The following is a 13008-nucleotide window of genomic DNA, read 5'->3' on the forward strand; positions in this document are numbered from 1 at the left end:
TTTAAAGCAAAAGTACATGGATTTAAGATTCATAATATAACTCAAAATTTTGTATCTTAGTACATAGACAAAAATTATGCCAATTTGCATCCCTGCTAAAAAGGATCGGCATACTTCATTGAACTTTGTTGAGTACAAGAATTAACAAATTATTTCTACCTTGGTTATACCAGCAAATTACATGTGCATTATTATAAAAATGACACTCCACCTGAAGATACTCTGAGACATCAAGGCTCTATGGTTGTTATTCCGTGCAGAAAATTAGAGGCACAACACTATTGCAATAACATCATCTAACATTATGGCCAAAGAACAAGAATAATTACTATTTAATGGGATAAATCCACAAAGGATAATGGTCCTACATTCAACAAAATATGTTGTAAGAATCCATATACCTTGCACCAGAGCATCCTTGTTTCTTCAGTCCTTGTATTTCATTGTTTCTTTTTTGAAGCCAATTGTTGGAAATTGCTTTGCATACTCCTCAACCTCATGACGAAGCTTTGAAATCTCAGATTGGATGCTAGCACTTGCCTGGATTGTACCAAAAAAGTCCTTCAATTTTGTCCCTGGTCATGAAAACCCATAACAGAGTGCATCTCACATTAGCAATCATCCATAGAAGGCCACATGGGTTCAATGAAGTACACTCAACATTTACAAAGATATCTAGGCTTGTAAATTAGGAACCTTTGGTTTCAGCCTTAATTTTCAAGGCCAACTTCACAGCAGTGTCAAAGAAATCAGCTACTTTCGCAAAATCCTCTTCAACAAATCCCCTTGATGTGAGGGCTGGGGTTCCTGAATCACCATAGATGGATGTTCATCAAGATGAATTATGCATGGATCAAGCAAATTCAATCCAATTAAGGAAGAGCACTGTACCCATCCTGATGCCGCCAGGAACCATGGCAGACACATCCCCAGGAACAGTGTTCTTGTTGGCTGCAATATGCACCAATTCCAATACCCTTTCAACTCTAGAGCCATCAATACCCTGTAGAACAGAAGTCCCGTGCTGCTCATGCATTCTCATTTTATGCTAAAAATAATACAATTTCTATTCCAGAGGTTGAACTAAAAGCATATCTAGTATTTTGCTAAAACTATAAAATGACCTGACATCAAGGTTCAGTAGCAGAAGAATTTACCCAAACTTCACTAGTTAATCAAGTACCAATCATAATGGTGCTAGAAGAAGAAAAAGTAAAATCTAAAGAACGTAAATCATAAAAAGATAAAAGGAAGAGTGAACATTGCCTGCTTACCTTGTTTTTAAGATTGACCAAAACCAAATGATTTTCAGTTCCACCAGAGACAAGCTCATAGCCCTTTTCTACCAATCTCTGCAAAATTGGTGCACTAAAGAAGTTCAGTAAACTGCTTATATAATAATTGAACATGAAGTAGCACTTATAATATGCCAAATCAAAAGAAAATAAAAACCAAAACAGATCACCATGGAGACAGGAATATATATCTTATGCAAATGATGGATGATTCTTGTCAGCTATACCTCAGCAAATTTTGAGCAATTCCTAAGAACTTGTTCTTGATAGGCTTTGTACTCTGGATATGTGGCCTGCATCAATGTATATGATTGTAGTAGATGAATCTACAAAAATGACTAACTAAAATGACACATATAGATATATAACAAAAACTTTAATCTGTTCTTAAACCATAAATTAAGTGAAAGGATTTGCATAATGCTGTCTCACAATATATGCCAATCTTGTTCCAAATATACGATTAACTTCTAATATTGTCCTAATCTATTAATGACTCCCTTTCAGAACAAGTAAGAAAGAATAGCACTAACCTATATTGATCAGGAATAGGTACAGTAATAACCTACCTAACAGAACACACTCCATATTACATAGACTTGCCACATTTGACAACTCTAATGGACTAAGATGACCCTGCAGCCTATTGACAACCCTTTTTTTCTAGCCTGTCCACAACCTAAAAGTTCAAAAGGCTGAAGAGTCCTCCAAACTAGACCTAAACGTATCATATTTCAAAGTTAGATAAAAGCTGATATATGACTTGGTTTATTATGAGAACGATGCCATTGATTAACAAGATCTGGGTTTCACTTATCAGGAGGGATGCATAGAAAGTAAACTTGGTTGTCCGTGGATGTAGAATAAGCCCTGTGCCAGACATTTCAAGGCTTTTTTGTTCTTTGTTCGAGTCTGTTTGTCAAGTCTTTGGTTTGTAAGTTGAGTTGTTGCTTATTCAGTTTTGTTAAAGGTCTTGATGTCCGTTTGTTGGGTCCATTGGTTGTGTTCCTCTTTTGGGGGGTATCTTATCACCTTTGTGTCATCTTTCTTTTTCCTTTTTAATGAAAATTTCCGTTTATCCTTCAAAAAGTAATTTAGATATTTAAAAAGGGAAAAAGAACAGTAAAGAATAAAACAAGAAAAGTCACTCTTCATTAACCATACACCTCCAAATAGGCCAAAAATCATTTATTAATACAATACCTGCTTTAATGCAACTGCTAACCCAGCAATTGTGTGATTGTGTGGACCACCTTGAAGCCCTGGAAAGACAGCCTGGTTGATTTTGTCTTCATAATCATACAAGACCTTCAGGATTGAAAGGAAAATATTATTTTATGCTGCAGATTCAGATTCATTAAAGAAATGAAAGATGCTGCAAAAGTTGGCAAAATGTTCCAAAGTTAATTCCAATGAAGAAAAACATAGCTAAGTGAAACTACAAAAGTGGCTCCTTTATAAAATTCACCTCTTTCCCTTGCTTGTTAACCTCTTTGACACCCTTCCTGAAGAAGATCATGGCCCCACGTGGCCCACGAAGTGATTTGTGTGTTGTAGTGGTGACAATATCTGCATATTCAAAAGGAGATGGGATGACACCAGCTGCAACCAACCCACTTATGTGAGCCATATCTGCCAGGAGGATAGCTTTCTGCTTGTCACAGACCTGTCAAAACATATGAATATTGCACCCCAATTGATTTTTCTTTTTCACTTTGTTTTTTCAAGCTGTTAAATGATGTGTAAATAAAATTCTAATTTAATGTTGCCTTGACTTTAGTTAATCTAGGATTTTACCTTGCGAATGCGTGCATAATCATAGAGGCGAGCATAAGCACTTGCACCAGCAACAATTAGTTTTGGCCTGAAAAGTGTTGCACTTTTCTCCAACTGTAATTTACAATTTCCCACGAGTCAAAACTCCATTATATTTTTTGTAAGAGGTCAAACTATGTGAAGAGTCTTGTATGAAATCAGAATAAATTTTACATCAAGATAACCATGTTTTTGCAAGTGGTAACACAGAAAGTGGATCTTCTACTAAAGCAGTTGCTGTGATAATAATCTCAATCTCCTCTCCCTCGGTTCTACAACACTTGCAGTGCAGACAAAAAGAAATTTAATATGTCCATATGTTGGTATACATGACAAGCCTACAGGAAGCGGGAATGCTCATCTTGGTTAGATATACATTTTATCTTTTGAATTTCTATCTTTTCTGGATTAGCATTTATTGAAATGCATATTTATTTCTATTCTCAAGCTAATTCTCATGAGCTACAGCCTTTTAGGCTTCATCCTTGATCCAAATCAGTCTGAGATTTCCCAAACCGTTCTTTGAAGAGAGTATTCTATAATTGCTTACAGGGAAAAATATATGTTTTATTATTCTAAGGAATTTACTTAAAAATTTTAGATGTTAGACCATCATTTTCAATAACCACATTTACCCAATTCAATCATCATAATTAGTATGTACAACAATATTACAGCATATCACAAAGCAAATTGTTTTGTCATTAGAGTAGAAATGATGGTCAAGAGAGAAATGAGAAAAAAGTTGGAGGTGGAAAGGTAACATACCTGGTCATAATCAATGTATCCAGTGCTCTCATTTAATCTATATGGCATTGTCTCAAAAAATATAGACACAGCAGATATCTTCTTGGTGTCAGTCTGCATCCAGGGATAAAACAAAGCTTGGAAAATTAGACCACAATTAGGAATCTACTATAACTAAATCTCACTTCAATGAATATATTTAGAGTCACAAGAGATTAAATCCATTCTTACAATATATTTTACAGTATCCTGACTGTTCATACGATGATTATTTGAGGTATTCATAGCTATACTAAACTTGGAAAATTAGAAGGTAAGTTGTAATTTTTTCCTTCGACCTATTCAAATAGATAACTCCATGCATTGGATGGATTTTCTATTGCAAAGGGAATTTAAGATAAATAAAATTCCAAGAGTTACTTTGATAAAGTTGAAGACTACTACTAAGGGGCCATTTGATAACAGCTGACGTAGCTGAACTGAATGACATATTGTTTGGTCATTTAGTGGATATAATGATATAAAAAATATTTAGGGATATAGAAATCAACAATGAATATGGCATTAAATGGAATGGAATGGAAAAACAGGATTCACGCAGCTGACCCTATATAGTAGGGATAAGTCTTAGATGATGATGATAGTAATCAACTAAACATGTCATTCAGACAATAAGGAGCTTGCAACCTACTTAATGGCTTATTCACTAATATTTGGGTAGTTATTGTATTGAACCTCCTTTGGTGATCCTGTAACCCTAAGAAGATTTAAAAGCAAACATTTAGGACATAACAGCTATTGATGAACATTTATCTTCATCAATCTCTAGGAGGTGAACCACTACCTACAAATTTAGCTAGAAAAAAATAAAAACTGAAGGAATGTCATAAGCACCTGATAACCATGTGAAAGATGTCCGCCATGTGGAAGATCAAGTGCCATAATTCTCTCATGAGGTTTCAACAGTGCAGTATAAACTTGGAAATTAGCAGGAGAACCAGACAGTGATTGCACATTAACTGCAAGAAATAAGTTAAGCTAAACTTTCTGCAAAGGATGCCAATAAAAAAATCACACAACCTACATAACTACGTAGCACTTGTTAAAAAGTGAAAAAAAAAAAAGAAATCAGGAATTTTAAACAGCCGAATATTATTGAATGCCTTCCCTGGCGGTCAAGCTTTGGATTTAGTTACAATTTGACTGGCTTTAATTTCAACTAGCAGTTATAATTGGTAGCTCATAATATTATGTGTTTAATCCTACTGAGGAGAAAAAAAAAAGAATACTCTAGACATTCAACCAAGGATGGCAGGCAGTGGCATCTTCCTCAGCTAGAAAACCTATATACTCCAAAAACACCCAAGGACATCATGCTGATGAGCTGATCTTTTCCAGCCCCACAGGTATAACTCAACAAGACTACAAGGGCTGAATTAATGGCTGCTTTCCAAGTTAAGATTGGCCAAAACACTTCACTTTATAGACAGCATAGAGGAAGGGGACTCAAGGACAGTTGAAGGTTGGCTTGAAGGCAACCAACTGGGGTCTTGGATGTATAGATACATGACTAGAGAAGCATTAAAACTGTCAAGGGAGCCGCAATCCACATTATCATGGACTCAAATATCAAACAACAACCTAGCCAATGCGTTAGTTAGGCAAGGAGTGAGTAGAAGCAATTTGTATCGGAAACAATTCCCCCATGAATAATGAAAGTACAAATTGAATGAGGGGATAGGCAGCTGGGACTGGCCTATCATATAAAGTGGTGTGAAGCACATTTGTATTCTATTGTAAATCATTCTTGCTCACATACTATTAAATTTCAAGCTACCAACAAACAAAATCTTTTACGTCTTAAAAAGATAAAAAAAAAAAATAGTTGAAAAAGCAAACCAACTTCAACCATACACTTGAATGCCTTGCTTGCAAAAACATATACACCATATGCATTTACCTCCCCATTTTGCAGGATCCAATCGAAATGCTTCCAAAGCACGCTTTTGACATAAGGATTCTGCCATGTCAATGTACCTGGATAGAGTATAAACCATAAATGCACCAAAGAAATAAGTAAGAGGCCATCTGATGGAACAGTCAACATTACAAAAATAAATGAAACGTTGGGGGATGGGTTATCCTCTTACTCGTTTCCTCCATAGTATCTAGCACCAGGATATCCTTCACTATATTTGTTAGTCATGATAGACCCAACAGCTTGCATCACAGAGACAGAAGTGAAGTTCTCCGAAGGAATGAGTTCCAATCCCTTTTGGAATACGAGAAAAAAAATAAAAATAAAAATATCATAGTATAAACTAACTTCCAAATTAAGCGCCATCACAAATACAGGTCAAGAAAGAAGAACCGATCAAACTAAATGCCCAAAATTGAGGTAAACTACAGATATGTAAATCGTCTGCAAAGTTTCCAAAACTCAACCAACTGGATGGACAGTTAATGTAGCAGAATACCTTCCATTGTCTAGCTTTCTCAAGCTCGATTATATTTGCAATCTCCGGATCAACTTCCTCCAGTGGAGCATTCAACTGCTTTGGCCACTGGAATCAAGTTTTCCAAGTAAGATTTTGGAGCAATAAGAAGACATTAAAACAAGATCAAAAGGACCTAAGCTTGAATCCTAGAGAACTGAAGATCTTGGAGAAAAATAACAAGGATTATACATCGAAGACAAAACTAAATTAAGCAAAACAAAACAAAGAAAAGAATCCATTTGCTTACCGCGACACGAGATTTCTCTTTGTCGTAAACGGCTTCATTAGGCAAAGAAGACTGAAAAGAACAAACATGAAATGATAATTGAGAAAACTTACGTGCTTGTCGGTAAATAAACATGAATTTGGAAGAATAAAGGAAACAGAAACAAACCATGTAATAGAGAGAACCGCCATTGGAGAGAGGACGATTCGACTTCCTGACGGAAGAGGAGAGCCTGCGAAGCGCCATTGCCATTGCCATCTCCTGCTCTCTCTCTCTCTCTCTCTCTCTGTCTGCTCTGCTCTTTTCTGGTTGTGTTCCTCAATTGGTTTTGTCTCGGTGTCGGGTGGAGTTGGTGATAGATTTTTTGTTTTTTTGGTAAAGATGTTGGTGATAGAATTAAATAAATAATTAACTAATTAATTAACACTCACATACTCTGCACCTTTGGTGTATGCACCAGCCAATAACATTCCGTCACACCATCTAGAAAATGACTTTTGAAATGTGTACAGATCACTGACGTGCCAGGTTTCTATTGACATGATGCAGCAAATTTTCTACACCAACGGTGCAGAGGATGTGAGTTCCATTTTGTTGGTTATTATAAAGAAGGCGGGTAAGGGAGAACGTGGTTAGTGCCTCACGGCCTTGATGGTGGTTAAAAATCAAAAATCAAAATCACAATAGAAAATCGGAGAAAAAGTCAGGAAAAATGAAAAAAAAAAAAACAAATAAAGCAAAAGGTATATTATCTGTCGGTGTGAGTGGGATGTGAGTTGTGACATTAGCTCTTCATAGAATGATAGAAGATACTTGAGTGGCACGTGCTTAAACACGTGTAAAAGGGAGGGAGCGGATACAGTAATGAGAACTTGTGACATTGCAGGAAGAGAACTTTTCGCATGGTGCTTTGCACATGAAACCAAGGCAAAATACCAATTTTATATGATATATATAGTAATTTTTTGGAAAAAAAATATAGTAATGGGCATTTTGGTAAATATACCTACACCACGACGTTAGTCAATAAGATTGGACTTGAGTGTTGAAATATGAAAGGAGTCTCTCATCGTCGCATAGTATTATGCAGGGCGAGATATTCCTAATTCAGGGTGGTGGTGTAGGCGTGGGCAGAACTCAGGAGACCCGGAGTCATCATAGTTTTTGTAATTTAACCTAATTTTTATACTTGGGAAAACATGTAAAAAGAAAAACAGTGTTTGTGTGTTGTGTTGGTTTGGGAAGGGTGGGGTGGTGGGAAAGCAGAATAAAAGAGTAATGCTGATCTAAAGGCAGAAATGAATAAACTGATTTTTAGTGAAAAGAAGTATTAGAATGTAGAAGTAATTAGAAAATAAACCCATTCATGTCAGAAAACACCTCCTGAATAGGTAGTGGTGCATTTACAATAGTGATGGTGGTGAGGGACAAAATGAAAGATGGTGGTGTTGATGGAAATGGTTGTATGATGGTGATGGTGATGGCCAAAAATCTCATAGCAGCATATGGATGGTAGATTAATTGGCTGTTTTTAGAAATATATGATTAAAATTGAAGAGTGATATAAATGAGCCAAATGATGGAATTGATCAAGAAAACATTGGTAGAAATGGTGGTTTATAGAGGAGGTTGAATCGCTCTTGTAGAGGTTCAAGTGAATGGACTGATTTTAGTGAAAAAGTTGAGAGGGTGTAAGGGTGCAATTTTGGTAGGTTCAACCTGAGCTGGACCAACCCATTCCACAATTTTATATGGGCTGGGCTTGGATTTTTGATACTTGGGTTGGGCTTGGGTTCAAGATGGCTTCAGGCTTTTTATTTTTTGGTTGAGCCTGGGGTTGGGGTTGTTTGAACCCAAACTGATGAAGGGTAATTTGGCCCGACCTAGTAAGCAACAAACATGTGGACTCAACCTAGTGCCTAGAAGTATGACTCAACATTCCTAGCCATTTGGCAGTTCAATGTACACCTCGACAGCTCGGATCATTCTGAGCACCTTAGCCACCCCTAGAGCTATGGAGTCCGGGCATCTCGGGATGATTCAGCTTGCCAAAGTGACGTGTGGCGCGCATCCGGAAGCCTGCCAGCCATCTCCGAACACTTCAGGATCATGTCATCATCTTGTCCGAATAGGATGAACGCGATAAGCCTTATCGGCTACCTTGTTATCCACCTTATGGAGTGGAATGGACTCCTAGGGTTCAGGTCGAAGATCTCGAGAGTGTTTCATAAGAGCTACGATAGCTTAGCTATATAAGAGCATTAATCCCCATAGCACAAGGTATGCGCGATTACTTGCTCACTAGCTTGCATTCAAACTTTTAGCTTGCTACCAAAACACAATACAAACTTTCTCTGATCTGCTTTCTTGCAATTTGAACCATCTTGCTAAGCGACTAGCATCCAGGTAACCTTCTAGCTACCAAAACACGATAAAAAAGTTAACCTTCATACCTTACTATTTTGCTCACTCAATGGCTTCTACAAGCAACATTGTGAAGAGCATTGAGATAACCGTCTCTAGGGGACAAGAACAGACTGCGGCTAGCCAGGAGTTCCCCACGGTCTTTATCGGCCAGTTCACCATCCCCCTCACTGTCTCGAGGGTCCCTACCATATCGACACAGCAGACTTGGTACCGAACACAGTTGTTGAACATCCCATTGCCCCAGGTAAGAGCTACCTTCTCCATGTCGGAGCCCTCTGTGGTCCCTCCTGGGTCGGGCACCAACAATTTGACGAGCTGGTCCAGAGTGTCTGAGCCATGTAGCTATAGGTGCAACAAATGCACCAGTTCCAACAATACTATTTTTACCAATAGTACCAACAACAATTTCCACCGTTATAGCCGAATGAACATCAAAATCAGCACCAGAGTTAGTACCAGAACCATAACCAGCATCGGGCCCATAATCAGTAGCAAGGTGCATGCCGATCTCCTCCTCAGAGTGTGGGAAACCTATAGGTCCCAATCCCTCTCCGGGACCGGACCCCACCTCAGGGCAGAGTTGACGGTCAACGTACACCCCCACCTTCTCAGAGAGGAAACCCAAAAGATAGGCTCGAATTCAGTCATCACATGAGGACCAATTAGCAACAGCACTCGTGGCCTGAGAATCGCGAGCCCCAAGTTAGCGATTGACAACTCGGGGCAAGAGGCATGGGCTCGCGACGAGACCCCTCTTCCCCTTGTAACAATCAGCATCAAGTTCACGACTGAGAAGACATTGGAGGTAGGAACCCACTCACACCTTGCAACAGTGTTCGGGAGCGGGAATGAACTAGAGTTGAAATACCGGACAACACTGAGGTCAATAGTACCAATGCGGAAGTAGCAAAGAAACAACGACATCACAAGACATGTTGATCATCAGCCAGGAATAGCCTGCCGCCAAGAAGTAGTTAGCCACTGGAACCGAGCAGGGTGAGGGAGGAAGTGAGCTCGGTAGATGCACAACCGACTCTTGCATTATTGAGTCGGCTCTTCTCCTATCACCTGAGATACTTGCAGCCCCGAGGCCAAAAGATTTCAAGACGCCTACACTAGAGACATATGATGGAAAGTTTGACCCCAATGACCATGTCGATGCATTTCAGTCTCAAATGCACCTTGTTGGAGCAGATGAGGAGTGCATGTGCGTAGCCTTTTCCACCACCTTCAGAGGATTAACCAGGCAGTGGTACAGGAACATTGCTTCGGGCCTGATCAAGAGCTGGACTTAGTTCGCCGACATGTTTATTGCCCACTTTGTCACTAGTAAGAAGTGTCCGAAATCATAAGAGAGCCTTATGAACATGGTCCAAATGGAGAATGAATCAATCCGAAGCTACATCAAGTGCTTTAATGAGGAGTGTTTGCAAATACCAGATCTTGGTCCAGCCGTGTGCCTTACTGCGATGCAAAAAGGAGTTAAGCACACTAAGTTCACATGGTATCTCAGAGTACACCGTTCGAAGACAATCGAGAAGTTCCTCGACTATGCCAAGAGGTTCATGAGCACAGAAGAAGCTCTTGGATCAAAGACAAAGATCTAGAAGGGCAAGAAGAGGAAGAGAGAAGATGAAGGATCTAGTAGCAGCAAGTACCGGCGGAAGAAGAGCCAGTCACCGAGAAGAAGCAAGTCTCCTCATAAGAGAAGTCACCACCTTAGGGCTTTAGGTTAGGTCGGCGATCTAGGACCCCTCCTATACCCCCCTTAATGTAAAGTGAGGTGAGATTCTGATGGCAATTAAGGATTCTTCTTATGTCAAGTGGCCACCAAGGCTATGGGGAGATCCTGTAACCAAAAACCCGAATGTCTATTACCACTTCCATCATGACATCAGGCATAGCACCGAGAACTACCGGAACCTCCACAGTGAGATTGAAGAACTAATCCACCGCAGATACTTGAAAAAGTATATCCAACATGAAGACAGGGGGTCGGTAGACCGCCAGGCAGACCAAAGAAGAGAAGCTCCAAAGATGAGTAGAAGGAACGATCAGCCACCTCAGTAACTACAGCCACTTGAGGACTGGCTGATCCGCGGGGTGATTAACATCATCACTGGTGGGTCCATTGTTGCGGAGTGCACTACAACAACAGGAAAGACATCAGTCCAAGAACTAGAACATGAAGAAGAGAACCCACCGAAACGACCTCGGGTATAAGAGCTCATCTACTTCACCAAGGACAATGTGTATGGGATACAATATCCGCATGATGATGCCCTCATCATCAAGTTTGTGATCAACGAATTCAAGGTAAAGTGGGTCCTGGTAGACTCAGGGAGTTCGGCGGACATTCTATTCCTAGAAGCCTTCGACAAGTTGCAGCTATAGCAGAGTGACATGAAGCCGGCAGATTCACCCTTGGTAGGATTCAGTGGAGAAGTAGTTAGGCCCGTCGGCTGAGTGATAATACCAGTTGTAGCAGGAACATGGCCTAACTCAGTGTGCTTCGAGCACACATTCCTAGTGGTCGCAATTTCGTCCCCCTACAACACAGTTCTAGGTCGGCCCATTTTGCTTGCCCTGTGAGCAGTAGTGTCCACCTATAATCTATCGATGGAATTCCCGACGAATTGTGGAGTGGGGGTAGTACGAGTTGACCAGCTAGAATCAAAGCAAGTGCTATGTGGCAGCGTTAAAAGGCAAGGCGAAGTTGGCAGAGGATGTCGAACTAGAGCCTCCACCTGACCACACAGAGGAGCAAGCTGCCTCTATGGAGGAAACAATCCAAGTATCGGTCTCTGAAGCCAAATCGAAGAAGACCTCCAGATCGGCGCTCTACTAAGTGAACCTCTTAGGTCGTAGCTAGTAAGTTCTTTGCTCAGTAACTTAGATGTTTTTGCTTAGTCCATGACAGAAATGCTCAGTATTGACCCTAGTATAATTACTCATAAACTTAATGTGGACCCCTCAGTTAGGACAGTTAGACAAAGAAAAAGAAACCTTGCCCCGGAGTAGTAGAGGGTAGTTGATGAAGAGGTCGGGAAGCTTCTCGCAGCAGACTTTGTTAAGGAGGTCCATTACCGGAGCCAGGTGGCCAACCCCGTGCTAGTGAAGAAGGCCAACGGAAAGTGGCACATGTACGTCAACTACATAGGCCTCAACAAAGCTTCCCCGAAGGACTGCTTCCCATTTCCTAGAATAGATCGCCTGGTAAACGTGACATCGAGACACGAGTTGCTGAGCTTCATGGATGCCTACTCTAGCTACAACCAAATTAGAATGAACGTAGTTGACCAGGATAAGACTGCTTTTGTAACCGAACTGGGGCTGTACTGCTATAAAGTTATGCCCTTCGTACTGAAAAACATTGGAGCAACTTTCCAGCGACTTGTAAATAAAGTTTTTAAACCTCTTATTGGAAATAAAGTAGAATGTTACGTTGATGACATAGTCATGAAGACATATTTTTTAGATTCTTTAATTGATGATTTAAATTGTGTTTTCCAAATCTTAAGAAAATACAACATGAAGCTCAACCCGAACAAATGTGTCATCGGGGTCACGTCGGGCAAGTTCCTCAGCTACATAGTAAACCGACATGGCATTGAGGCCAATCTAGATAAAACAAAGGTCATATTAGATATGAGACCACCCCAAAAGACAAAAGAAGTTCAAAGGCTAATTGGCCGGGTGGCCGCCCTAAGCCGGTTTATGTCAAAATTGACGGTCAGTGCCTACATTTCTTTAAGGAAATAAATAAGAATGAAAACTTTGTATGGACCGAAGAGTGTTAGCTCGCGTTTGATGAGCTGAAAAAATACTTAAGTGCCGCATTGGTTTTGACCCGACCTGAGGAAGCAATGAGCAGAAGTTGTACCTCTCTACGAGTGACGAGGTGGTCAACTTGGTACTGATCAGAGAAGTAGACCAGGTCCAATGGCCTGTCTATTATGTAAGTAAAGTCTTGTAGGTTGTAGAGACCAGATACCCCGAC

At 40.0% G+C, this 13008-nt stretch overlaps 1 protein-coding gene across 1 annotated transcript; it reads right to left on the bottom strand.

Annotated features, from left to right (window-relative positions):
• LOC148876526 (serine hydroxymethyltransferase, mitochondrial-like) lies at positions 1–7155 on the bottom strand. The gene is made up of 16 exons (XM_088941166.1): positions 6750–7155; positions 6603–6653; positions 6335–6421; positions 6008–6129; positions 5818–5894; positions 4752–4876; positions 3879–3971; positions 3093–3185; positions 2764–2961; positions 2499–2603; positions 1523–1588; positions 1275–1352; positions 892–1003; positions 697–807; positions 402–575; positions 1–296 (listed from the first exon to the last, which is right to left on the bottom strand). Exons 1-15 carry the CDS (start codon positions 6837–6839, stop codon positions 427–429), a joined length of 1557 nt encoding a protein of 518 aa, XP_088797292.1. The 5' UTR covers positions 6840–7155; the 3' UTR covers positions 1–296; positions 402–426.
• Between the last annotated feature and the right edge of the window lie 5853 nt (positions 7156–13008).

This window comes from Nelumbo lutea, chromosome 1, assembly GCF_056320005.1.
Source record: "Nelumbo lutea isolate HS-2025 chromosome 1, American lotus-T2T, whole genome shotgun sequence".
Classification (NCBI taxonomy): domain Eukaryota; kingdom Viridiplantae; phylum Streptophyta; class Magnoliopsida; order Proteales; family Nelumbonaceae; genus Nelumbo; species Nelumbo lutea.

Bases quoted from the DNA above. Each gene is read 5' to 3' on its own strand.
- LOC148876526 (XM_088941166.1), bottom strand. From the start codon at position 6,839: ATGGCAATGGCAATGGCGCTTCGCAGGCTCTCCTCTTCCGTCAGGAAG. The intron at 3,972-4,751 runs GTGCTTATGACA...CCCTGGATGCAG, and splicing joins ATCTTTCACATGGTTATCAG to ACTGACACCAAGAAGATATC. The intron at 1,004-1,274 runs GTAAGCAGGCAA...TCTGTTCTACAG, and splicing joins TGGTCAATCTTAAAAACAAG to GGTATTGATGGCTCTAGAGT.